Below are 26,963 nucleotides of genomic sequence, written 5' to 3'. Positions count from 1 at the left end.
TTCCCAGTCTAGCTGGAAGGGCATATCGAATGGGGTCCTGCAGGGCTCAGTTCTGTTCGATAACTTAATCAATGATTTAGATAACAGCATAGAGAGTACACCTATAAAGTCTGCGGACAAGACCAAGCTGGGAGGGGTTGCAAGTGCTTTGAGGGATACGATTAATATTTAAAATGATCTGGACAAACTGGAGAAATGGTCTGAAGTAAATAGGATCAAGTGCAATAAGGACAAATGCAAAGTACTCCATGTAGGAAGGAACAATCAGTTGCACCCATACAAAATGGGAAATGGCTGCCAAGGAAGGAGTACTGCAGAAAGGGATTTGGGGTCATAGCGGACCACTAACTAAATAAGTCAACAGTGAAACATTGTAGCAAAAAAAGCAAACATCATTCTGGGATGTATTAGCAAGAGTCTTGTAAGCAAGTCACAAGAAGGAATTCTACTCTATTCTGCGCTGATTAGGTCTCAGCTGGAGTACTGTTTCAGTTCTGGGCACCACATTTCAGGAAGGATGTGGACAAATTGGAGGAAGTCCAGAGAAGAGCAACAAAAATGATTAAAGGTCTAGAAAATATGACTTATGGGTTGTTTAGTCTGGAGAAGAGAAGACAGATGGGACACAGTAACAGTTTTCAAGTACATAAAAGATTGTTACGAGTGAGAAAAATTGTCCTTAACCTCTGCTTCTTGTCCTATCCTCAATAGGCTTAAATTGCAGCAAGAGCAGTTTAGATTGGGACATTAAGAAAAACTTCCTAACTGTATTTAGAGCTCTACACGCACTTACACACAGCTTTACTCCTTTAAATTTGCCTTCTAGATTGCTCTCACTTTTCACCAATGCTCCTCAGCTTCACCTTCTGGAAGGTCAATACAGCTTGTTCCACTCCCCAGAGTGGGGATCCATATGGACAATTGCCAAAGGAGAAAAACCTCCAACGGTTCTCAGAGATGATCACCTTCTACACTCCCTTCCTATTTCAGGGATGTGAGTTAAGGATTCTAAATCAGTGGAAGGAATGGCATACTTGGGTTCTCTTGCATTGCTGACACTGGCTCTGTGTGGCTTTACAGCAACACTGTCAACATCAGAGATACTTCACACCTATCTGAAGTCTCCTTCTAAGCCACTCAAACTCACTGGCTGCAAACTTGGAGAGTGGTCAGTTTAGATGAGCTATTACCAGCAGGAGAGTGAGTTTGTGTGTGTATGGGGGTGGGGGGGATGTGAGAAAACCTGGATTTATGCAGGAAATAGCCCGACTTGATTATGTAAAGAGTTGTCACTTTGGATGGGCTAGCACCAGCAGGAGAGTGAATTTGTGTGTGGGGGGTGGAGGGTGAGAAAACCTGGATTTGTGCTGGAAATGGCCCACCTGATGATCACTTTAGATAAGCTATTACCAGCAGGACAGTGGGGTGGGAGGAGGTATTGTTTCATGATCTCTGTGTGTATATAAAGTCTGCTGCAGTTTCCACGGTATACATCTGATGAAGTGAGCTGTAGCTCACGAAAGCTCATGCTCAAATAAATTGGTTAGTCTCTAAGGTGCTACAAGTACTCCTTTTCTTTTTGCGAACACAGACTAACACGGCTGTTACTCTGAAACCTTAAGTTTGTGTGTCTGACCTTCTCCCCCAAATCTTATGCTTTTTCATGTCATGGCGGCTGGGATCCAGTCCCACCAGGGTGGGGAAGAATTAGTAAGGTGTTCAGAAATTAGTGGAGGAAGCGGTGGACAAAATATTTCCTATGAAACAAGAGGAGAGGTAGAACCTGCACCAGACCCCTGCCAGGGCAACAGTGATGGAGCAAAGCATCTTGAGTCTCCAGGGGGCTCCAGTTATCCTAGAGCTCTCAGTCAACACAACACAGCCCTGTCTGGACTTTTACCCCATGTGGTACTGGAACATGAGCAGCTAACGCTACGTGAGCCTTTCAGCCTGTCCACATACTTGATGGCGGGCATGCACGATCCAGGTACCCACTGCAGGATTGGCAGCATAGCCTGAATGGCCTTCATGACATTTCTGTCTGTCCAAGGAATTAACTTTCTACAGCCCAAGTAATGCTAAGATGACTAGAACAGGAGGGCTGGAGAAAATTGCTTCTGCTTTGTTTTATTTTGGGCACACTTTATATTTAGTTGGTTCCACTGTTTACCCTGTATACTCAGACAGCCTCCCGTTTCCTCCCATTTGCGTGAAGGGAAGAGAAACATTTTAATAAATAGGAAAATATGATTGTCCAAGCTCAAGGACGGACAGGATGACTATGGGAAAGGTGTAACACCAAACCCCACTTTTAATTCTGCCTAGCTGTTGAGTGAGTCACTACCATCAGCTATGAGAGCACTCTGAAGAGGAACTGGGCACTAATGGAAACTGTTTGCTTCTCAACAGCAGAAAGAGAGCATGGATTAAGTCTGTGGCAGAAAAGAGACACACACAGGCCTTAGCGCACACATGCTCTGTCAGAGTCTTCATGCTAGTCACAGGGCCCTTTGGAAAAATTTGCCTCTTTTGCATTTAAAAAGACAAAAAATACTAGAATATATAATCCAAATATGCTAGGATTGGTTAAATGATTACTGAAAAACTCTGTTCATTCAAGAAGAGTATGAACAGTTTATAAATTATCAGAACAATTCACAGAACTCATGCTGAAACAAAGCAACCCCAAGACAAGCTTGGGTAAACATCAAACCCTTAAAAAAAACAATCAATAAATACCTTTTGGACCATAGATTTTATGGCCACTGATGCTCATTAGGTCAATTTTCATATCATTGACATCCATGGGGATTTTACCAACTGCCTGGGCAGCATCAGTGTGGAAGAAAACCTTACGAGAGCTGCAGATCTGACCTGGGATAAGACCACCACAACAGCAACAAACAAGACAGTTAGTTACTTATCTCATTAAATGCATTAACGTACCTGAAAAGTGTCACCTTGCAGGGAGCAGGAGCAGTTTTGCAGGGAAAAGGGAGAAGAAATGAGTACTCTTAGGTTGTTTTAATTTTTTAGTCAGTTGTCTATGGACTATTTTGCAGCTATTCCAGCTGATACTTACCCAAGCTTAGTTGTACATGGCTCGAGGCTAGAACTAGCTGAAATTTAGAAGCAACAGAAAGGCTACAAATTGCTTCCTTATCATAGAAGTCAGAGGCAAAAATGTCATCTTGTCAAATGCAGGACTGTTCCCTATGGAACTACAGCGTATCTGCCAGTGCATGGCTGAGTTTACTCTTTTGTCTTAAGCAATGGGGGCTTCTATCACTTCCCTTGGGAAAGTCTATTCACAACCTGGCAGATCTGCCTTTGGAAGTTCTCCTGGTAGTCCACCTAGATTTTCCACTTCTTAATTCCCTTTTATTTTAAGACTATTCCATTTATCAGGCGAATATAATTCCTCTCCTTCCTTAGTGTCCATACTCATCAAGTATCTGTATGCTTATGAGTCATTCCCCACTGTGTTGTCACTTAGCCAACTTGTGCAAATTTAGCTTTTAATCATTCCTCAAAAAACAGAAGCAATACTCTCAGTTCCCACCTCACTGTGGTTGCTCTTCTCTGAGCTTTCTCCAGACGGACAGTAACTTTCTGGTGCCCAGAAGTGAGCAATATTCCAACTGTAGCTGAACCATATCTGCAGAGAGAGAAGCTATTACCACCCGATGACATGATGGGCCCCCGGACAGAGTGATCAACAGTGACCATTTTTTCCTGCCAGATCATAGTGAACTCTCATTTGATCCACAGCTGACTTATTTCTAGGTCTCATTTTGCATGACTGTTCCCTAGGATTCTCCAACACACAATGTGTGTATTTCAGATTATTGTGAACAAGTAGTAATTTTGGCTGCCAATAGCGAAGCTTTGCTTTAAATTGCAAAAGCCAGGTAGGAGCAGAAAACAGCGCACCTCACTCTCATTATAAGGCTATGTGACTGTAACAACTCCCTGTTAAAAATATCAGATGCAGTTTTAGTTTACATTGTTAAACGATTTCAGAACATATTGTTTGAGACAGCAAAACCACCATCAAAACAGTCTCAGGCAAGACAGGCCAATGGATTTCTTCTGGTCCTTCAAAACAATGTAGCTTCCTTAGGGCCCAGTTTCATTACACTTGATATTACATTAATATGCCTTTTTAGAACTATTAGCCCAGGCATATTTCATATATATTGCACACATTATTGATATGTGTTACACATCAGATCAACATTATATAATCTTAACTTTAAGTTGTATTACACTCACTCATATCAAGAGCTCGCTCCCCCACAACACCCTGAAAGCTAAATACAGCATGTGGCATTAATGAATATAAATCCTATCAAAATCAAGATACATGAGTGTTCTACCCTGGTACTAAGCAGAGCGCTCCTTCATGGCCCAACTGGTTTGGAATACTGTGTTCAAAAGCAAGAGATAAGGGATACACTGTCGTACCAGAAAATGAAGCTAAAAACTAATTGATTGGTGAATTTTAGCCTTGGGTGACATACAGAATGGTTTTAACTTGTAAACAAGTAACTATAAATACAGCAAGTTTGTGGGGCATATTTTGGGGAGCATACCTTCTATATAAGGTCATTTGGCATGCTGTGAGAAACAGCTTCTCAGAATGATCGGTAATGTAACTCTTTTTCCCGTACTGTTAGCCAATTTTATTGCTAAAACTGGATAAGTTTGGTTATTTGGTCTTCTGAACATTTTTCATAATGAACCACATGTGTAGTTATATATATATATATATATAAAGCAGAAGATACCATTTTTCAAGTCAGTCTCATTTATATTAGGTTGCTGGAAGCCAGTGCCTACTTACCAATGTCCCTAATTGGCTGCTTTACTCCGATTTCATTGTTCACAGTCATTATGGACACCAAGCTTGTGTCTGGTTGGAGTGCATCCTCAAGTTCCTGGTGAAAACATTGAAAAGACACAGATGTAGTGCCTGACGTAACTAAAAGTACAAGCAAAAGCCGCCTACTATTTAGTGTTAAAACCCAAGGCCTAAAAACCAGAGTATCTAAAACATTTTAACAGGAAAAACACTGATAAGATTTGGCTATCCAAAAGTACAAAGTTTTTGGACTTTGAATAAAATAAAAACCCTGACAAAAATGTGTTTGCAGAAGATAAGAAATGCTGACATTGAACTTTGTGCTTTCTAAAATTCCCCTTTGAACAGATTAAGAGGGAGGATAATATACTATAAGACAAGACAGATACTGATCTAACATTGAAATGGAAGATTGCTAATAATAAAATAAGATTCATTGTTAGCTATATATTTAATAAATTGTAATTATGGATATAGAGGAAGTATAAGATAAGGCAATACACAGGCCAAGGCTTTGCCTGGCATGAGGGTATTTTTTGTAAATTTCTCTTTTATATAATTTGCTGATGTGTGTAAAATGATACTGTTGGCAAGATAAATAGTGTGTCATGTTGGAAGATGTAAGTAAGAGGTACAAACTGATAACCAAAACCTCCCTTTTTCTGGAACCGAGGGCAACACAATCCCAAAACTGCAAATTCAGCAAGAAAATTATAGACATTAGGTGATTAATGCTTGCAGATGAATATGTATGTGTTATGTACAAGTCAATGGATAATGAATGCGTTGAATGCAGACTGGAGGAAAATTATGTAATGGAGCATGTGAAAACGTATTAGAATATATGTAAAAATGGACCCAAGGCTGGAGAAAAGCCATATCAGAAACTGATGAACAAAACTGAAGGACCAGACCAAGAGTCCCTGGAAGAAGGAGGGACTTTTTGGAGCCCCAAAATGTGTAACTTGGGCCCATTTAATTATTCCATGTATGTCCAGACACAATAAGTATTGACAATCATTCTGTCTGAAAGTGTATTAAAATAAAGGCAAAACTGATTAAGCCTCAATTGGGTGGATGTGTGACTCCGTTTCCCATCGTACAGACCCAACACTTAGCTTCAGTTTTGATAGCAAATTACATTCCGTTAAGTTCCTGTAGTTCTCTGGTACTACAAATAAAAATTATGGAAGTGTTGGAATAAATCCTGATTCAATTCACTGACAGACATTCTAAAAGGAGATAGAGAAGGCTCAGGCAGAACAACATCGATCACCAACACACACATCTATCAGTCAAAAAAGAACCCATTTTCACAATTGGCAGTAATACTAGTTATATATAAATAAAAGCAGCAGGATTGTTTAATCTCTATATAATTTAATATTCACATGAACAACGTCTGACCAGGTCACAGCCATGAAATCTTTGCTACGCTTGTCACAGGTACATTCATGCCAGCTTGTTTCTAGTGTACTTTATTAATTTTAAAAAAACAAACAAAAAAACAACCATATGTAACACGTCTAAACAAATTATAAGTCCTCTGAATTCAAGAAAATTATTCCACAAGGGAGGAAGAGAAGGGGGGAAGGTAGATTACGGTCAACAGAGTTATTTGACAGCAAGATTAACAATTATGCATTACGTGCAAAAGAACATGAAAGGTATCACTCAAAGCTGGGGATCTGACCCAGAGGTAAGGTTGACAGCCCTGTGTAGCAGAATACCCCCCAAGTAATAATAATGGCCCGAAACCCAAGTATTGCAGCCTGAGGCTGGGAGGGAAGAATTCATAGATTAATAAATTTTTAAGGCCAGAAGAAACCATTCATAACATCTAGTCTGATGTTCTGCATTGCACAGGCCACAGAATCTCACCAATAATTCATACATCAAGGCCTACTGCACCCCACTGTATGCCATTTACTTAGGTTTTGTGTAAGATGGGAAACAGCATGATTGGAACATGTACAACTGAATGGAAGGTGGTGGAACACAAAGCCCAGCATAGATGCTTATCATTGAGGCGGAGAGGGGGAAGCCCAGGGGAACCGAAACAAAAGCTTTAATTGCCTGTACTATAACATGAGACTGTAGAGGGGAACCATCGTTATAAAGCAGCAGCAGCCATAAAAGCCAACAGACCATTACAAAAGGATTTTAGGCAGTTCATAAGAAAAAAAGAACAGCCCTACTGGGTCAGACCAATGGTCCATCTAGCCCAGTATCATTTCTTCCAACAGTGGCGGGTGCCAGATGCTTCAGAAGGAATGAACAGAACAGCGCAATTTATAGAGTTATTCATCCCATCGTCCAGTCCCAGCTTCTGGCACTCAGAGGTTTAGGAACACCCAGAGCATGGGGTTGCATCCATGAACATCCTGGCTAATAGCCACTGACAGACCTATTCTCCATGAACTTGTCTCATTCTTTTTTGAGCCCAGTTGTACTTTTAGTCTTCACAACATCCCCCGGCCATGAGTTCCACAGCCTGACAGTGCACTGTGTGAAGAAGTAATTCCTTTTGTTTGTTTTAAACCTGCTGCCTATTAATTTCATCAGGTGATCCCTGGTTCTGGTGTTATGTGAAGGAGTGTTATGAATAACACTTCCTTGTTCACTGTCTCAACACCATTCATGATTGTATAGATCTCTATCATATCCCCACTTATCTTTTTAATCTCTCCTCATATAAAGCTCCTCATACTCCTAAATAACTCTGTATTTTTTCCAATTTTTATGGCCTCTCTAATCTCCTCGAGCATTTTGCAGCCAGTCACCATCCTGGTCAGGAGTATATTCCTACTGCTATACTCTTTTTATAGAAATTCTATGTTACTGTTTGATTCATTTAATATTTTTACTATATTTGACTCTGTGCTTCTTTTCATTTGTAGTACCACTCCTCCACCAGCACAACATACTTGGTCATTCCTGTAATTTTGTACCCTGGTATTTTGTTCAAAAGAAATAAACAAAACAATTGGTGCCTAGACTCCCAGATGCTCTGTCAGCTTCAGGAAGAAGCCAAGGGAGCAAGACTTTACCAAAAAGAAGACTGGGGGTGGGGGGGAGAGAAGAAGAGATGCATCAACTCCTAGCATGAGTCAAGTGGAGTTCTAATACCACATAAGAGATTAGTTTGGACACAGGTTCAAGAAAATCCTTGGTGTCACATAACCTCCAAGATGAGGGAACCATATCTGTCTAAACCCAGTGGAGATTACCTGAGTTTTGCTCAAGTCCTGAGCAAAAGAGGGAATCAAAACCAAAAGGGAAAAGACCAAAGCAAGCATCAAAGAGTTCTCTCTCTCTGAAACTCCCGGCAGCTTCCCTGTTACTTGAGCAATAACATAGCACAGAAGAGAACCTTGAGAGGAAAGAATGATGTATGTGAAAGTAGAAACTCCTTCATGCTCAGTTAGAAAAAAGGAACCAATACTGCTCTCTCTCTCACACACACACACACCCTTTCAATACATGAAGAAAGGTAGGGGGCAACTGAGCCATATTGTGTTAGCACGGGTTACAATTGCACCTTCTGAATTCCTCTAGTACCACAGTAAGCATTCAGTGTTGTACCCTGCTTCATCCTAAACCCTCTGCCATTGCATCAATAGAACTTTTATGCTTATGTTATCAGTAACATTGTGTCAATGGAACTCTTATGTCAACACCCAAACATTACTATTTTAATAACTGAAAAACCATTCATACAAAACATGTTGCTATTTTAACATTTTCACAACTACTCAGAGCAAAGAACTACATGCATTTAATTTCAGACTGCTCTACTATGTGTTTAAAAGAAATCCAAAACAAATGTTGGATACTGGAAATGTTTTGATGAGATGGTCCTTTTTTGAAAGGTATAGCTAACTTCATACGTTCGGTTTTTTCCCCTGCAAAATGCCCTAAAAATTTCAAGCAGTTCATAAACTACAATAAGCATCTCAAATTCATCCTTTAAATCAAAACAAAGATTTATAGAATGATTCCTTCCCAACTAAAATGAAAATCTATTGTGGGACTACTATTCCACCACAATATCACTAAACCCTCTGTCTTTTAATGACATTCATTCTCTTACTCCAGGAGTCCATAATTAAAGAAATAAACTAGAATGGCAGAGAAACAGTTTTCTCCAAAGTGGCACACTGCTCTTAAAAACTTGGCTGGTGTGACTTCTATTCTTTTGTCTCTTAATAATTTGGAACAGATCATCAAATTGTTTTTTGTGTAAGAGCAATGCTTCAGCAAAACTGATGCTGAGGCCTCTAAGGTGATAGTGCTATGTGGAGAATTTTTACATGTTTGCTAACAGGCAACTTACCTTTAAATCTATGAGCCCATTTTCTTTAACAGGCAAGTATGTGACACGAAAGCCTTCAGCCTCCAGATAACGGCAAGAGTCCAGCACACACTTGTGTTCTGTCTGAGTTGTAATTATATGCTTCTTTCGGGATTTATAGAATCTTGCAACACCCTGGTGTTCACATTAAATGAAAAATAAAACGGCCATGAAATTGCTTAAAAGTAGCAATTTATATAAATTGAAAGGGGGAGAATGCCAAGCAAAAGGAAGTTTCTCCCAGGATCACTCAGCATGGCACAGTCTGAAAGGCTAGTGGGACAAAGTCTCTTATGAATAGGGCCCTACCAAATTTGCGGTCCATTTTGGACAATTTCACAGTCATGGGATTTTAAAAATCAAATTTCATTATTTCAGATATTTAAATCTGAAATTTCACGGTGTTGTAATTGTAGAGGTCCTGACCATAAAAGGAGTTGGGGGGGGTCAAAGGTTATTGGAGAGGATTGTGGTACTGCTACCCTTACTTCTGCATTGCTGCTGGCGGTGGCGATGTCTTCAGAGCTGGGTGGCCAGAGAGTGGTGGCGGGTGGCCGGGAGCCCAGCCCTGAAGGCAGAGCTGCTGCCAGCAGCAGCGCAGAAGTAAGAATCACATGGTGTGATATTGTTGCCTTTACTTCTGTGCTGCTGCCTGCAGAGCTGGGCCCTCAGTCAGTGGCCACCACCCTCTGGCCACCCAGCTCTGAAGGCAGAGCTGCTACCACCAGCAGCACAGAAGTAAGGATGACATGGTATGATATTGCCACTCTTACTTCTGTGCTACAGAGCTTGGCCCTTGGTCAACAGCCACCACTCTCCGGCCGCCCAGCTCTAAAAGCAGCACAGAAGTAAGGATGGCAATACTCCCTAAATAACCTTGCAACCCCCTTTTGGGTCAGGAGCCCTAGTTTGAGAAACACTGGTCTCCCCCAAAAAATCTGAATAGTATGGGGTAAAAGCACACAACACCAGATTTCATGGTCCAAGATGCGTTTTTCATGGCCACAGATTTGGTAGGGCTCTACTTATGAAGAGAATTAGCCACAACACTCCAGCAAACTTTAATTATATGCAAATCAACATTCAATCTGAAGAGGCAGTGAGGAGATAACCCAACATCCCAGTCCCTCCTGAGACAATCACTATCCTTTCACAATTATAATCTACAAATATTACTTGTGTTAAATTAGACATTTGGTTAGTTACAATTGCTTCCAAAAATATATAGCTTTGGAATTCTGAAAGTATTTATTAGGTGAGGATTTATAATTTTCTCCTTCTTTGGCGGGATATAATATATAATGAAAAATCTTCTAAATATTAACAAGGAAAATAATCACCTGTGAGATCAAAAACTTTGGAAAAAGATTGATCATCAAGATTTCAGCCACTCTTTATGATCAAAATTTCGGTAAAATGAGCACAAAACTTCATCTGGGACAAATGGATTTTTAATCCCCACGTGCATATATCAAAAACAGTTAAACTGATTTTCCTCACGCTTGAAGGGAAAAAAAAGTCACCTTTGCTCCAACACCAAGAATGGAAAATTTCAGGCCCAAAGGAATTTGCTGGAACAGCTAGGTTAATTGTGGGGGATTTCAATACAGTTCAAACATTTCTTCATTTTAAGGAATAGGCAAAGTACTGCACCTGCTCCAAAACATGGGTCAGAGCCAGCTTGCTCCTGCTCACCACACCAGCACTAGCCCACCACTCCCTCCAGCTATACTGTGGCATGGCAATCCATTCCTTCATGTTACAAGTTGGTCAAACTAGGAATGTAACAAAACAAAGATACCAAGCCTTCCACTAGAATCTTTGATCACTGGCAGCTGGACAACAGGACTTAAACCCCAAACCGTTACAGATTTCAAAGTAATTTAGTATATATCAGTTGTAGTATAAACCAGACATTTACCTTAATTGCTAAATTATTTGATTCTGTAGCACCACTGGTAAAAATAATCTCTCTAGGATCTGCTCCTATTAATGATGCAACTTGCTGTTTAAAACGAAACAAAAATATTATTTGCTATTTTAAAACATGAAAATTGAGTTAATCACACACAGAGAATATGTACAGCATCTCCCAGAACATCTCCTCTACCCCAATACTAGCCCAACCTAAACAGGATTATAGATACTGTGTTTAAAAATGGCATTATACACATGTACTTTCTCTTTTAATGTGGAGGAGGATTTGCACAGGTCATTCGCATTCAACACTACTACTTGTTGTGAACATAAATCCTCCTGAAGGGATGGGAAAATAAAATATGCAACACATATTTAGTGTATTCAATATGCAATATATCCCATATGCAACCAAAATACACCCAAACTTTAACTTATGTAAAACTCACCAAAGCAAAAATCCATTCACCTAGCTTCTTGTATTAAAACGTGAAGACCGTCTAGTTAGCGCAATGGCAGATACATGCCTGAGGGGGAGTTTTCACAGCTGCCACAGGGACTTAGCATGACAAGTCCCATGGACTTTCAAACCCCTGAGGAGCTTTGGAAAGCCTCCCCGCGACAGATCCCCAAGTCATTTACTTCCACCACTTAAATTGCTTTAATATAAAATATATGTGTTTTGTTTTGCATTTGCCAAACTATACATAACATAGTAAACTCTTAAGTTGCTAGAGATCAAGTTGCCAAATCTTGCCTCCTAGGAACTAAACCAGAATTATGGGGGTGGGGATTTTTTAAGCAACTAGTTTATGAACAGGAAAACGTATTTAAGTTCTGTGATGGGGCTGAAAAGCCTCACCTGTCTGGCTCGTTCCATAGCAGACTCACTCTCCCAGCCATAGGCATGAGTCCTGGAATGTGGGTTTCCATAGGAGTGCATTAGATAAGGGAGCATGCTGTCCAAAACTCTGGGGTCCTAGAAGACAAGAGACAATTTTTTTTAAAAGTAGAGAAAAATCATTTTGTTTTTCCTCCTTCTTTCTTTCCCCTCCAATATATTTGCTCTGCTTTATCCCAGGACAGCAGTCAGCTTATTCCAAACTACTATAAATGCACAAACATTTTGCATATGCACTATATTAACCTATCCGGTGACTGGCAAAGGTTTGCTAATAACATCCAACACAATCTTACAAGTCAAACCTTGAACTATACCAGAAATCTCTCTCAGAAGCAGGGCTTTGGAGTGGAGCCCGGAGCTGGAGCGCGGAGCAGCTCCGGATCAGTGGAGCTGCCAGTTTTTGCCTGGAGCTGGAGCAGAGCGGGAGCACAGCTCCAAAGCCCTGCTCAGAACAGCAAGGACTTTCTAAGCAGAAGAAACACAAGACCCCCTAAGGGTCACTGGAAAAGTTTTACATTTTCTCCAAGATGACCTTTCATCACTTCAGAATGCATGTAATTCAAATGACATGACAAGACAGTACTTGATAATAGCCACCACCTCAAGGTACATTTATTGTATGTTTCCCCCAGGAATATAAAGAGATTTCTAATTATTAAACCTCACAATATATAAGTGTTGATGAAAGACATTCTGGCCATAATAAAATTATGCTGAGTGAAGAAGACGAGACTTCTGGAGAAAGACCTGCTCCTCAACTGTTACTGAAGTACAAGGTTAGAATTTTAGTTGCAGACCATCGTTAAAGTTACTTTGGTGTAGCACTGAATGGAGACGCTTATCACCACATCAACAAAGATAGTGAGTGCCTTAAATTGTGTAAACACTGGACTTTCTTTTAAGCACAAATAAGGCAGTCTCTTCTCAATCCCTCCGTGTTTTCAACGTTCCTTGGGAAGAGTGCAGTGAGAAGGAGCGGGTGCTGGGGAAAGCCAAGATGTAATTGGGCGTGAGATTATGTACACTATGAGAACACGAAGCTTGAGTTTCATGTGGTAAGAAAAGGAAGCTAATAGAGGGATTCAGTGTGGGAAGGAACGACACATCAAGAACAAACAAGGAAGAGCAGATATTGGGCTTCATTACAAAGTGATCATTCTTCTGGCAAGAGTACTGCACTAAAAAGAATACAGCTCTTCCCAGAATTACTCATGAGCACTCTGATTTGCTCATGGAAATCTGCATTCCCCATCATTAAGGTTAAGATTTTGTCTCGGTTGTTTTTAGTAAAAGTCACAGATCACTGGCAAAAACCAAAAAAATTAACAGCAGTCCGTGACCGGTCTGTGACTTTTACTAAAAGTAATAGGGGTGAGGAGCTGATGGGGGATGACTGAAGCTTGAGGGGTGGGGGATGAGAGCCCAAGTCTGGCTGAGGTGGGAGGATTCTGCATCCACAACGCCCTCCCAAGAGCTGCCCAAGAGCTTCGGCTCAGGCAGACAGTGTCATGGAGATCTCTGGAAGTCACAGAATCTATGACATCTTATCCCTACCCATTATGCATGTACCCCATCTGGTTACAACTACAGGGTTCATTCTAGGGCACTAGGGTATGTTCACATAATTTCACCAACCAGTGGAGTAGTTGCCTGGACATCCATATACAACGGCCGGAGCGGGGATTCTTCATCAAGACCTTTTTCTAGAGGAAAAAAAAAGACACTATAGTGATAAATGCACAGCAAGCACAAGGGACAAGTAAAGACGCAATGCAAAGGAGAGAAGACAAGCAAAACTTTCCAACAACAGGAGCGGACAGCCGTGCAGGAAAAGAAATCAGGGAACCCACAGTGAGCTTGGAACCTTTCTAATGCGAACATGCACCTCGTCTGGCGCTCCAAAGGAGAGCCAGTCACGATCTGCACTGCTAGGAGAGGGGAGAAGGACGCGCCCTGCATTCTGGCAACTGGCTTTCCAGCCCGCCCAGGGGAGCAGGCAGCACGGCGTGCAAAAAAAGAAACATCAGGCGTGATGCATCTCTCGGAGGTGCTTCTCTGGCCGCCATCGCTGCTGTGTCTGACAAGCCCGTCACGACACTCGGGTGGGCCATGGTCCCCGTTCACAGGGGACAACGGGGGCACAGAGAGCCCGGCCCGAGGGACTCAGGGGGACCGCGGGGGGGGCGGGGAATTGAGGCCAGGTTAGCACTAGACCCAGGGGGCTCCCTTCTCACGGGCCATCCCCGCCCCGCTCCCGTGCCCGCCAGGCACCACACGCCGGCGGGGCCAAGCCGAGCAGCCCCCGGTCCCCGCGACTGCTCGGCACCTTTGCCGCCGCCCGAGCCCCGCCAGGCCCCCGGGCTCCGCTCCGCGCCCGGCCCCGCGCGGACTCGCCCCGCTCACCCCCATGGCGCCGGGCCGCCCCCGAGAGCCGCCGGGCCGGCGGCCCCCCGAGCCCGCGCAGCCTCGGCAACGCCGCCGCCCTCCGCAGCAGCAGCAGCATCCCGGCACCAGCCAAGCCCGGAAACAGCCACTGCCCTTTCACCCCGACCCGCGTGTCGTCATCGCAGCGCGCCGGAAGTGACGGAGAGACTGGAGCGCGCTGGGCGGAGGCGAGGAGCGAGGTGAGGGGTCCTCCGGCGCCCCCGGGAGCGGGCCACGGAGAGCCTGGGATCAGCCGGGCCCCGCGGAGCTTCCCCAGCCGGTGGCCGCAGGGTCCCGGCTCGCGCGGTGCAGGCGCCAGGGCTTGCCCCAGCCCTGCCAAGCTGGGGGCCGCACCAGTGTCCCGTGGCCGTGAGTTCCGCAGGCTCCTCTACAGTCTCCGAGCCCCTCTGTGACGGAGCGAGCCGGGGCCTGGCCCCCTCCAGGGCGGGGACGCCTCTGTCTGCCTCTCTCATGCTCTGTTCCGACCGTTTCCTCTCTGAGCTGGACTGCCCAGGCTCCTTCCCGATGGAAGCTTTATTGCTTGCTGCTGTAGCTCATTACATTTCTTCCTAGTCTCCATTACTGACCATGCCCCTCTTGGGACAAGGTAGGGGAACGGAAGCAGCCTCTTCTCTGCTCTGGCCAAAGCCGTTCACAGCGTAGCTGCTCAGAAATGTCCAGTCACTGACAATTTTCTGTACATGCTTCTTTATGTGAGTGAAACTTGCTGGAGAAGGACACTCTTTGTGTTCTGGGCATCACGCAAAATGCTTTATGGCCAAGGAGACTATGTTTGTCCTGGTTAGAATAATACCACTGAGTTTAAAAAGCAACAGGCAGTTCAAGGATTTTTTTGCAGCCTTCAGATGAGCAGTTTTGGTTGCTGCACAATCTGGATGGAGGCAGTTTTACGTCTCTACCTTGGGTTTTTTTGGGAGGAGGGACATAATAAAACTAGTAATTTCTGTCTGTTGGCCAAATATATCTGCCAACTGTGAATGCAGAATGTAGAGAGTTTATGATACTTGGTAGGAACAGAGAAAGAAGCATAAAACCTAGACTGATGTTTGTAAGAATGAGCTGTCAAAATCTGAGCCCAATTTGTAACAAATTATGAATATATATAGTATTTCTGATTTTCACTGACAAAGTGTGAGCGTTTGAGTCCTAGGGACTGGAGGGAGCAGGGAGAGTTTATTAGTGTCCATTTGGACAATGAAAATACTTTTTCAAATCTGGTTAGCGAACATAATTTGAAATCTCCTTTTACATTTAGTGCAGGCTCCCTCTAGGTTATAACATGACCAGCCAAATTAAAGGTGCTAATTGTATCTATACTAAATGTAAAAGGGGGTTAGAAATTATGCTAGCTAACTCAGTTTTAAAACACTATAATTTGTTGTCTGGACAGTCCTTTAATGCCAGACATCTGTTATGCTGTTCACCACCATCCTGTTAAATATGTGAGCTAAGTAAGATTATTATTTATTATCAGTAGTCCAGAATTATGCAATAGGTGTTTGTTTTTGCATCTGTTATGTTAGTCCAGTGCATTTGCACACGCCGACCCATTGTAAAGTCCGCCTCTTATCTAATCGTTCCTCTCCTTTACCTTTGCTCATTGTTTCAAAATGCCATTTGTCTGCACCGTATTGGGCAGGGGAAGTCCAAGCTATTAGAAATTCTCTCTAATCCAATAATTGAGTGCCTATTAAATGTAGATATTAGGGAGACTGGATGGCTCATTGGCAGATTAGAAAAGGAATACCGAGCCTTTCAATTACAAGGTCATCATTCAGTTTCAGCTCAGGTTTTTAGTAACTGAAAGTTATTACCATCAGATGACTGACCAGTGCCCCATGTAAAATGAGTTATTAGTCTTAGTCCAGTTCATACTGGACATGCACCACCACCACCACAGATTGAGCAGGTATGGCAACTGAACTCTACTCAAATTCCTAAAAGTGGTCTCTCCAGCAGGCAGCAGCATATCAATGGGGCAATGTGGAGAATGGTGCACGACAGTTGCCCATACTGTGTGTTCTGGGAATGAAAAGAACCACAATCTCCAGAGCTGTCAGCCAGCACCTTTTGCAAGTACTGAAATTCACATACAGTGTTGAGCACAGGGGAACCTTAATGTGAATCTTTGTTACAGAAAGTGAAGTCCTGTCAGATTTTTTTCCCCCTGCTCTGAATGGGTGACCATTTTTCATGGGGGGGGGGGGGGAATCGACATAATAGCCTAGGAGCTAGGAATTTGGGAGGTGGCTGTTTCATGCATCAGACAGTAGGGTGTGTGGGAGTGCTGTGGATGCCGTATGTTCAGGGATGGAAGGATTTCTGCTTTCAACAATCCCTCCAGGCAATGCTTATTAGGGAGCGACTCTCTCAGACTGAATGGAGTCCCCTCAAGTCCTTTGTCAAATATAGTGACTGTTAATGGGGGTGTGAAGGTTTGTGTGGGAGCAAAACAAGTCTGTGATCAGGACAGTCCTCCTTTTGCTCAGTCTGTCCCCAGTATTGGGCCAAGATGCAAGGCTGTGAAAACCTTCTCTGTTCCCTGACAGTGTGTCTAGGAATGGGAACTGTAAGGTGGAGAGACAAAGTAAAGCTGAGGCTCTGGAATAAGGTTGCTCAGTGTTTTGCTTGTACATTTCTATAGAAAAGTCTTTTTAGGTGCTAATAAGTGGTAGCTGAATGAGCAGTTACAGAGAACTAGCTAGTCACATTTGCATGCAAATACTCAGTTTGCACATGCACTCTCCTAAATTGTAGGAGACTCAGGCCATGGCTATGTCTACACTGCACAGCTTCCAGTAGCACAGCCATGCCGCTGAAGCTTTGCCGTTGTAAGACGTGCGGCATAGCCCCCCTTTGTTACCAGGGGAGAGCTCTCCTGATGACAAAATAAAACCACACCAACAAGGGGCAATAGCTTCTCCACTGACAAAGCGCTGTTCACTCCAGCGCTTTTCATCATTAAAACTTTTGTTATTCAGGGGTGTGTGTTTTTCACACCCTCTGAGCGACAAAAGTTTTAACAATGAAAGTGCAGTGTAGACATAGCCTAAGTCTACCCTACCACTTCAGTCGGTATAAATCCTGTCGCTCGGGGATGTGAAAAAAACCACACCTCTGAACGACACAAGTTACACTGACAGACGCGCCGCTGTGGACAGTGCTGTGCCGACGGGAGCGCTCTCTTCCGTTGGCAGAGAGCGGCTACACGAGAGGTCTTACAGCAGCGCAGCTGTATTGGAAGAGCTGTGCCACTGTAAACTCTCCAGTATAGACATGGCCTCAAGCACATAGTGTCTTCACAACTGCTGCTGTCCAATCCAGTTGGGCAGCAGGACGCTTGTCATTCACGGGAGGAGATGGGTCGGTGGTGGTGGGGGGAGGGGCTTTTTTTTTTGTTTAAGTGTCTTGCTTCTTTTCCAGATGCCTGTGACTGTGGGGCCATATGGACAGTCCCAGCCCAACTGCTTTGACAGAGTGAAAATGGGCTTCATGATGGGCTTTGCTGTTGGCATGGCGGCAGGGGCACTGTTTGGCACATTTTCCTGCCTCAGGTATGTTGGAGTCAGTTAATTGTAAATGTCAGTCCTAGGAGAAACTGGGACAGAGGAAGGAGATCTAAAGACCTTGTTCCATTTTGGTAACGTAGATGGAATGCTACCTGTGACTCTAAACGAGGCTGAAGATTTGGAGCATCCAAGTCATAGAATTAGAGATTGGACAAGCTGCTTTTGCTTGCCACATACAAAGAGCTGTTCTCTTAGCACTGGAGGTTGTACGTGGCAGCCGGCAGGGCCTTCCGTTGTCTTCACATCCTGTTCCATACTGTTTTCATTGCATTTCAATGACTCATTTGTTGAGAGTAGTTATCCTGAGGTGTTCAGTGTTTCTCTGCACATGGAATATTATAAAGAACTGGTAGATCAAGGGGATATTTAGTATCTTACACCAAAAATATATATTCGCTTATTTGAATTCTCTTCAGCTAACATCACTGATAAATGACAAAGACTTTACACTGAGTGGGAGAAACAAGAACCATGAGTTGTTCTAAAAGTTGTTTAAAAAAACAACACACACATCCCCCACGTATCCCTCCCCTTGATCCTCTTCAAATCCTAATGAATGTTGTTCATAGGTACCACAATATTGGCAGGAAATGCAATCATGGATGATCTGAAGGAGCAATAAGAGATTGTTTTTTATCTGACGTGGTTAAAGGGACATTAGCTGCTTCAATTTGCCCCAAAATTTAACTCAGGTAAAAACATATGTTTATAAAACTCGTGGCAAATAAACCAGCACATTTTAAAAGTCCCAATGCACACAAGTGGTTACAAACAATTAAACTTTCCATGCAGTGTTTCCATGCATATATTGCAGCAGGAAAACCTGAGAGAGAAAATCACTTTGCTTATTTTTATTGTCCAACCTCTTGCAAACAGGAAAAAAAAATGCAGCTGTAGCAAAGATTCACTTGGGCTTTAAAAGTTCCCACTTCATTTTCAGTTGATAATGTCCCTTTAAATGAGGTAAATCTCACTGCCTTGAGCACATGCAGCTAGGCAGGGCCCAGCTGCAAGGCTGCAGAGTCTCTCCACCTCTGGCACTTCATACATACAGAGTGGTGAATTCTCATCCTGAGCCTATATAACTGACATGTCACAGCCACAAAGGAGCAAGCTGCCCCTCCCAGTCCTTCCAATGGATCACAGCCACAAGAGATTGCAGCCATTCTCCCCTCCCACTCATCCCATGCACCCTGAAGTCACGTGCTCCAAAACCTAAAAAGCACGTTGTCTGTACAGTCTAGAAGTGAATGAAGCCAACTCTCATGCCAGTCACCTGATACAGAAAGTCCGATGATAAAATCCAATATGCTTTCCAATGTCTGTCAGGGATGGATTGTCACTTCAGCAGTAGAATGGCCTTGGTCAGCCTGTGTTGAATCCTGAACTGTTTTCTCTCTTTCAGGATTGGCATGAGAGGACGAGAACTGATGGGTGGAGTTGGCAAAACCATGATGCAAAGTGGTGGCACGTTTGGGACATTCATGGCCATTGGCATGGGAATCCGCTGCTAACCTGGAGCATGGGATTTTTTTAACCTGAAGACTAATGCCCCTGTTCAATCATTCCACCTATGTAATATAATAAAATCTTTGGGTATCTAAAATGTTGAATGCTCAATCCTAGTGAGATCATAAAACGCAGTACAAGACTCTGCTAGTGCGCCCTCAACAAATTGTAACTGCAGTGTTTTCTACTCAACTCCTCACTGCCTGTGTTTATGAAGAAACAGCCCACAGCAGAGACAAAACACAGTGCCCCTTTCCACAGGTGGAGAAGAGGGAACCTGAAATCTGGAATTATAGAAGTATAAGGCAAACCTGATCAAAGAGAGCCACCCTGTTACCTTCCGACAATCAGCTGGTTCTCAGGCTGGGCTTGGCCATTGTACCTTTCGGTCTCTTGCCTATGGGTCCCCCACTTGTGAGCAAGCTCACTGTTCCCAGCAGGAGTAGGGCTTGTTTCCAAGATCCTTCCTAAGTCTAATTATCTCCAGTCCTTGGCACTGCTCCTCAGGTTCAACTCTGAGGTGCTGACAGAGAGCAGATATCCAGAGCCTCTCTCAGGGCTGCAGGGTATCTGCCCTAAACAAGGGGGTGGGAAAGGGAAAGCTAGTCACTGCCTTGGGCTGGGTTCCCCTGGCTACTGGGCTTCCTAGCAGTCTCTAGCAGCCTCTCTTCTTGGGCCAGCTTTACCTTTGTAAGCTCCCCTTCTCCAGGAAGGGCATGCTCTACACATATACCTAATGGCATGGCCAGGGTGTGGGATGCTTCTTAAGCTTGCTGTCAGTGGAATGGGGATGCATCCATCACGCACTTGCCCCAAGACCAGAAAGCTTTCTTGTTCAAGCAGCTCCCAGTCTCTGGGTGAAAAGAATCTGTATTTGCATGTTCCTTCCCAGCACAGTGCTGCACCTGGGAGCTGCGGGGCTGGAGTGCCAGATACCAGCACATAACCTGGAGGTGTGAGTCCTTCAGAGAGTGTAGCTACTGTAAGGTACATGGTTTGTGACTAGGGAGAAGGGACTACCCGGCAGGTAATACCCAAAGGCTTCCATAATACATTTGTTGTCTAAGCTGCCGCCTCAGTAATAGAATATGATTTCTCCCTAGGAAACCATTTTTTACTCAAATGTAGGATGGGGTGCTCTTTGCCTTCAAAGTCCTGGGAGAGCACCACTGCCCAGGCCAACATTGGCTGCATCTGTATAGAGAATGAAGGCCTGGAGAAGTCTGGATTGGCAAGGACAGGCTCCCAGCTCAGCTGCACCTCCAGGGTGTTAAAGCTTCATTGCAATAGTCATCGCAGTGGATCTTTTTGGTGACTTTGCCCTTTAGCAGCAGTTCAGTCAATGCAAACTAGGGGATGAACCAGTGAGTGTCCCACCAGACCAAGGAAGAAGCATTTCTCTCTTCTGGTCTGTGGTATAGGGCACGAGTTTACCACATGGACTTTATCAGTGGTTTCATAAGGCTTCCTCCTACCCAATATCCTCAATAAATCACTTCTATCATGGCCTACTTACCCTTGGCAGGGAAGTGACTACTACTCTTAGGTGACTGAGGTGGTCCTCCCATATGTGAACATAAGAACGGCCATACTAGGTCAGACCAAAGATCCATCTAGCCCAGTATCCTGTCTTCTGCCAGTGGCCAATGCCAGCTGCCCCAGAGAATGAACAGAACAGGTAATAACCATGTGATTCATCTCCTGTTGCCTATTCCCAGCTTCTGGCAACCAGAAGTTAGGGACTCCATCTCTGCCCATCCTGGCTAATAGCCATTGATGGACCTATCCTCCACAAACTTACCTAGTTCTTTTGTGAACCCTGTTAGTCTTGACTTTCACAACATCCTCTGGTAAGGAGTTCCACAGATTGACTGTGTGTTGTGTGAAAAAAATACTTCATTTTGTTTTAAACCTGCTGCTTATTACTTTCATTTGGTGACCCCTAGTTCATGTGTTATGAGTAAATAAAACTTCCTTATTTACTTTCTCCACACCAGTCATGATTTTATAGACCTCTATCATATCCTCTTCAGCTTGGAAAAGAGATGACTAAAAGTCCCAGTCTTATTAATCTCTCCTCATATGGAAGTTGTTCTATACCCCTAACGCTTTGTGTTGCCCTTTTCTGAACCTTTTCTAATTCCAATGTATCTTTTTGAGAGGGGGTGACCACATCTGCACACAGTATTCAAGATGTTGGTATACAATGGATTTATATAGAGAATATATTTTCTTTATTATCTATCCCTTTCTTAATGATTCCCAATAGTCTGTTCTGTGCGGTTACAAATTACAATGTCATCAAGGTAAGCTGCAGTGTATTGCTTTTAGGGTTGAAGGATTCGATTAATCAGGTTCTGGAAAGTTGCTGCAACCCCTTGCAGGCCAAATGTTTTTAAAGTTGGAAATGGCCAAAGGAGGTAGGAGTATGAAGACAGGGATCTGCCAATAGCCTTTTGTAAGATCCATCAAGCCAGGCCCAGCCGCTCTTAACAGCTCATCCACCTGTGGCATTATGTAAGCATCAAGCTGTGGCGAACTGACCTGAGACAGAATTGGAATGTGCCATCCGCTTTGGGGACCAGGACTATAAAGGTCCTCCAGTCATTCTTGGACTCCACGCTGACCCCCGTTCTCTGTATTGCCTGCACCTCTACTTAGACCATGTCCCACATCCTTTTGGGCAAGGGCTGAGAATTTTCTCTCATCAGTTGTTCTAGTGCCCTCTTCAGATGATGATGCATGACATACTGTGTTCTCCATGAGCCTGGGGAGACTGTATCAAAGTCTCACATAAGAACAGTCATACTGGGTCACAGCAATGGTCCATCCAGCCCAGTATCCTGGCTTCCAACAGTGGCCAATGACAGGTGTGTCAGAAGGAATGAACAGAACAGTAGATCATCAATAGGTCATCAAATGATCCATCCCCTGTCATCCGGTCCCAGCTTCTGTCAGTCTAGGGATACTCGGATCATGGTGTTGCATCCCTGCCCATCCTGGCTAATAGCCATTGATGGACCTATCCTCCAGGAACTTATTTCTTTTTTTGAACCTGTTATAGATTTGGCCTTCACAACATCCCCTTGCAAAAAGAGTTCCACAGGTTGACTGTGCGTTACATGAAGTAGTACGTTCTGCCTGTTAATTTCATTGGGTGACCCCTAGATCTTGTGTTACATGAAGGAGTAAACATTTTCTTATTCACTTTCTCCACATCAGTCAAGATTTTGATAGACCTCTAACACATTCTCCCCCCCATCATCTTTTTTCCAAGATGAATAGTCCCAATCTTTTTAATCTCTCCTCCTACAGAAGCTGTTCCATACCCTCAACCATTTTTGTTGCTCTTCTATGTACCTTTTCCAATATATCTTTTTTGAGATGTGGCGACCAGATCTGCACACCGCGTACAAGATGTGAGTGTACCATGGATTTAGATAGAATAAGGCTGTCAATTAATTGCAGTTCTCACACAATTAACTAAAAAAAAATCAATTAAAGAATAATCCAGATTAATCGCCGTTTTAATCACACTATTAAGCAACAGAACACCAAGTGAAATGTACTAAATATTTTTGAATGTTTTTCTACATTTTCAAATATATTGATTTCATTACAACACAGAATACAGTGTACAGTGCTCACTTCATATTTCTGATTAATTATTTGCACTCAAAATGATAAGAGTCTTTCAATTCACCTCATACAAGTACATTAGTGCAATCTCTTTATTGTGAAAGTGCAACTTACAAATGTAGATTTTTCTTTTTGGTTACATACCTGCACTCAAAACAATGCATCTGAAGAAGTGGATTTTTTACCCACAAAAGCTTATGCCCAAATAAATCTGTTAGTCTTTAATGTGTCACCGGACTCCCCGTTGTTATTGTAAAGAAGAAGCAAGCAGCATAACCTCCTACAAATGTAAGCGAACTTGTTTGTGTGAGCAATTGGCTGAACAAGGAGGACAGAGTGGACTTGTCAGCTCTAAAGTTTTACATTGTTTTATTTTTGAATGCAGGTTTGTTTTTTTACCTAGTTCTACATTTGTAAATTCAAATTTCATGATAAAGAGATTGCACTACAGTACTTGCAATGGAGGAATTGAAAAATACAGTTTTTTTATAGTGCAAATATTTGTAATAAAAAAACCAAGCACTGTACACTTCATACTGTTGTAATTGAAATCAATAGTTCAAAATTTAGAAAACATCCAAAAATATTTAACTAACAGTATTCTATTAACAGCACAATTAACCCACCCAGCAATATTGTTAACCTATCCAACTATACTCTTAGCCCAGAAGCAGCTGTCCTATCTCGGGGCCTCTCCTTCTGCCCCTCCACCCCCACGAACATGATACAGTTCTGTGGTGACCTAGAATCCTATTTTCGACATCTCCGACTCAAGGAATATTTCCAACACACCTCTGAACAACATACTAATCCACAGAAACCTCCCTACCAACACTACAAAAAGAAGGATTCTAGGTGGACTCCTCCTGAAGGTCGAGACAGCACACTGGTCTTCTACATAGAGTGCTTCCGCCGACGTGCACGAGCTGAAATTGTGGAAAAGCAGCATCACTTGCCCCACAACCTCAGCTGTGCAGAACATAATGCCATCCAAAGCCTCAGAAACAACTCTGACATCATAATCAAAAAGGCTGACAAAGGAGGTGCTGTTGTCATCATGAATAGGTCGGAATATGAACAAGAGGCTGCTCGGCAGCTCTCCAACACCACTTTCTACAAGCCATTACCCTATGATCCCACTGAAAGTTACCAAAAGAAACTACAGCATTTGCTCAAGAAACTCCCTGAAAAAGCACAAGATCAAATCCGCACAGACACACCCCTGGAACCCCGACCTGGGATATTCTATCTACTACCCAAGATCCATAAACCTGGAAATCCTGGGCGCCCCATCATCTCAGGCTTTGGCACCCTGACAGCAGGATTGTCTGGCTATGTAGACTCCCTCCTCAGGCCCTACGCTACCAGCACTCCCAGCTACCTTCGAGGCACCACTGACTTCCTGAGGAAACTACAATCCATCGGTGATCTTCCTGAAAACACCATCCTGGCCACTACGGATGTAGAAGCCCTCTGCATCAACATTCCACACAAAGATGGACTACAAGCCGTCAAGAACACTATCCCCGATAATGTCACGGCTAACCTGGTGGCTGAACTTTGTGACTTAGTCCTCACTCATAACTATTTTACATTTGGGGACAACGTATACCTTCAAATCAGCGGCACTGCTATGGGTACCCGCATGGCCCCACAGTATGCCAACATTTTTATGGCTGACTTAGAACAACGCCTCCTCAGCTCTCGTCCCCTAAAGCCCCTACTCTACTTGCGCTATATTGATGACATCTTCATCATCTGGACCCATGGAAAAGAAGCCCTTGAGGAATTCCACCATGATTTCAACAATTTCCATCCCACCATCAACCTCAGCCTGGTCCAGTCCACACAAGAGATCCACTTCCTGGACACTACAGTGCTAATAAACGATGGTCACATAAACACCACCCTATACCGGAAACCTACTGACCGCTATTCCTACCTACATGCCTCCAGCTTTCACCCTGACCACACCACACGATCCATTGTCTACAGCCAAGCTCTGCGATACAACTGCATTTGCTCCAACCCCTCAGACAGAGACAAACACCTACAAGATCTCTATCAAGCATTCTTACAACTACAATACCCACCTGCTGAAGTGAAGAAACAGATTGATAGAGCCAGAAGAGTTCCCAGAAGTCACCTACTACAGGACAGGCCTAACAAAGAAAATAACAGAATGCCACTAGCCATCACCTTCAGTCCCCCCAACTAAAACCCCTCCAACGCATTATCAAGGATCTACAACCTATCCTGAAGGATGACCCAACACACTCTCACAGATCTTGGGAGACAGGCCAGTCCTTGCTTACAGACAGCCCCCCAACCTGAAGTGAATACTTACCAGCAACTGCATACCACACAACAGAACCACTAACCCAGGAACCTATCCTTGCAACAAAGCCCGTTGCCAACTGTGCCCACATATCTATTCAGGGGACACCATCACAGGGCCTAACAACATCAGCCACACTATCAGAGGCTTGTTCATCTGCACATCTACCAATGTGATATATGCCATCATGTGCCAGCAATGCCCCTCTGCCATGTACATTGGTCAAACTGGACAGTCTCTATGTAAAAGAATAAATGGACACAAATCAGATGTCAAGAATTATAACATTCATAAACCAGTTGGAGAACACTTCAATCTCTCTGGTCACGCCATTCCAGACATGAAAGTTGCAATATTACAACAGGAAAAACTTCAAATCCAGACTCCAGAGAGAGACTGCTGAATTGGAATTCATTTGCAAATTGGATACAATTAATTTAGGCTTGAATAGAGACTGGGAGTGGCTAAGTCATTATGTAAGGTAACCTATTTCCCCTTGTTTTTCCCTACCCCCCCCACCCCCGGCGCTTCCTCAGACCTTCTTGTTAAACCCTGGATTTGTGCTGGAAATGGCCCACCTTGATTATCATACACATTGTAAGGAGAGTGATCACTTTAGATAAGCTGTTACCAGCAGGAGAGTAGGGGGGGGGGAGAAAAAACCTTTTGTAATGATAATCACCCATTTTTTCATGGTTTGTGTGTATAAAAATGTCTTCTGTATTTTCCACAGTATGCATCCAATGAAGTGAGCTGTAGCTCACGAAAGCTTATGCTCAAATTGGTTAGTCTCTAAGGTGCCACAAGTACTCCTTTCCTTTTTGCAGATACAGACTAACACGGCTGTTACTCTGAAACCTTTTAATCACTTGACAGCCCTAATATAGAGGCATTATGATATTTTCTGTCTTATCTACCCCTTTCCTAATGGTTCCGAACATTGTTACCTTTTTTGACTGCCACTGCACACTGAGTGGATGTTTTCAGAGAATTACCCCGTGACTCCAAGATCTCTTTGAGTGGTAACAGCTAATTTAGACCCCATTATTTCATATGTATAGCTGGGATTATATTTTCCCATGTGCATTACTTTGCATTTATCACTATTGAATTTCATCTGCCATTTTGTTGCCCAGTCACCCAGTTTTGTGAGATCCCTTTGTAACTCTTCGCTGTCAGCTTTGACCTTAACTATCTTGAGTAATTTTTTATTGTCTGCAAACTTTGCCCCCTCATTGTTTACCCCTTTTTCCAGATGATTTAACAGCACTGGTTCCAGCCTCCCATCTGTTTGCTCCATTGCCACTAGCCTGCAGTTTCTCCAGCAGGATCTAGAGATTACCTCCATGGGACAGGGCTCCACTGAGGATCAGACCCTAGAGTTAAGTCTGTGAGTACATATCAAAACCTGACTGGCACAGCTA

At 43.4% G+C, this 26,963-nt stretch overlaps 2 protein-coding genes across 3 annotated transcripts in view; one reads left to right on the top strand and one right to left on the bottom strand.

The window, feature by feature from the left end:
* Positions 1 to 14,577, bottom strand: part of NFS1 (NFS1 cysteine desulfurase) — a 29,641-nt gene extending 15,064 nt beyond the window's left edge. The window contains exons 1-7 of the mRNA XM_048820032.2: positions 14,443 to 14,577; positions 13,675 to 13,742; positions 11,998 to 12,114; positions 11,140 to 11,223; positions 9,201 to 9,353; positions 4,847 to 4,940; positions 2,740 to 2,874 (exon numbers count right to left, since the gene is read on the bottom strand). Of these exons, the coding sequence (XP_048675989.1) occupies positions 2,740 to 2,874; positions 4,847 to 4,940; positions 9,201 to 9,353; positions 11,140 to 11,223; positions 11,998 to 12,114; positions 13,675 to 13,742; positions 14,443 to 14,542 (751 nt within the window). The 5' untranslated portion in view covers positions 14,543 to 14,577. The remainder of the gene's footprint in view (positions 1 to 2,739; positions 2,875 to 4,846; positions 4,941 to 9,200; positions 9,354 to 11,139; positions 11,224 to 11,997; positions 12,115 to 13,674; positions 13,743 to 14,442) is intronic.
* A 7-nt stretch (positions 14,578 to 14,584) lies between these two features.
* On the top strand, positions 14,585 to 19,659 carry ROMO1 (reactive oxygen species modulator 1). Of its 2 annotated transcripts, none has more exons than XM_048820039.2 (3): positions 14,585 to 14,663; positions 17,908 to 18,038; positions 19,459 to 19,659. In XM_048820039.2, exons 2-3 carry the CDS (start codon positions 17,908 to 17,910, stop codon positions 19,565 to 19,567), a joined length of 240 nt encoding a protein of 79 aa, XP_048675996.1. In that variant the 5' UTR covers positions 14,585 to 14,663; the 3' UTR covers positions 19,568 to 19,659. The 2 variants fall into 2 exon arrangements, with proteins under 2 accessions (XP_048675996.1, XP_048675997.1); XM_048820040.2 differs by lacking the exon at positions 14,585 to 14,663 and adding an exon at positions 14,921 to 15,070.
* Positions 19,660 to 26,963: the final 7,304 nt, after the last annotated feature.

Source organism: Caretta caretta, chromosome 13, assembly GCF_965140235.1.
Source record: "Caretta caretta isolate rCarCar2 chromosome 13, rCarCar1.hap1, whole genome shotgun sequence".
NCBI lineage: Eukaryota > Metazoa > Chordata > Testudines > Cheloniidae > Caretta > Caretta caretta.
This window is presented reverse-complemented; position numbering and strand designations above follow the sequence as displayed.

Bases quoted from the DNA above. Each gene is read 5' to 3' on its own strand.
- ROMO1 (XM_048820039.2), top strand. From the start codon at position 17,908: ATGCCTGTGACTGTGGGGCCATATGGACAGTCCCAGCCCAACTGCTTT. The intron at 18,039-19,458 runs GTATGTTGGAGT...TCTCTCTTTCAG, and splicing joins GGCACATTTTCCTGCCTCAG to GATTGGCATGAGAGGACGAG.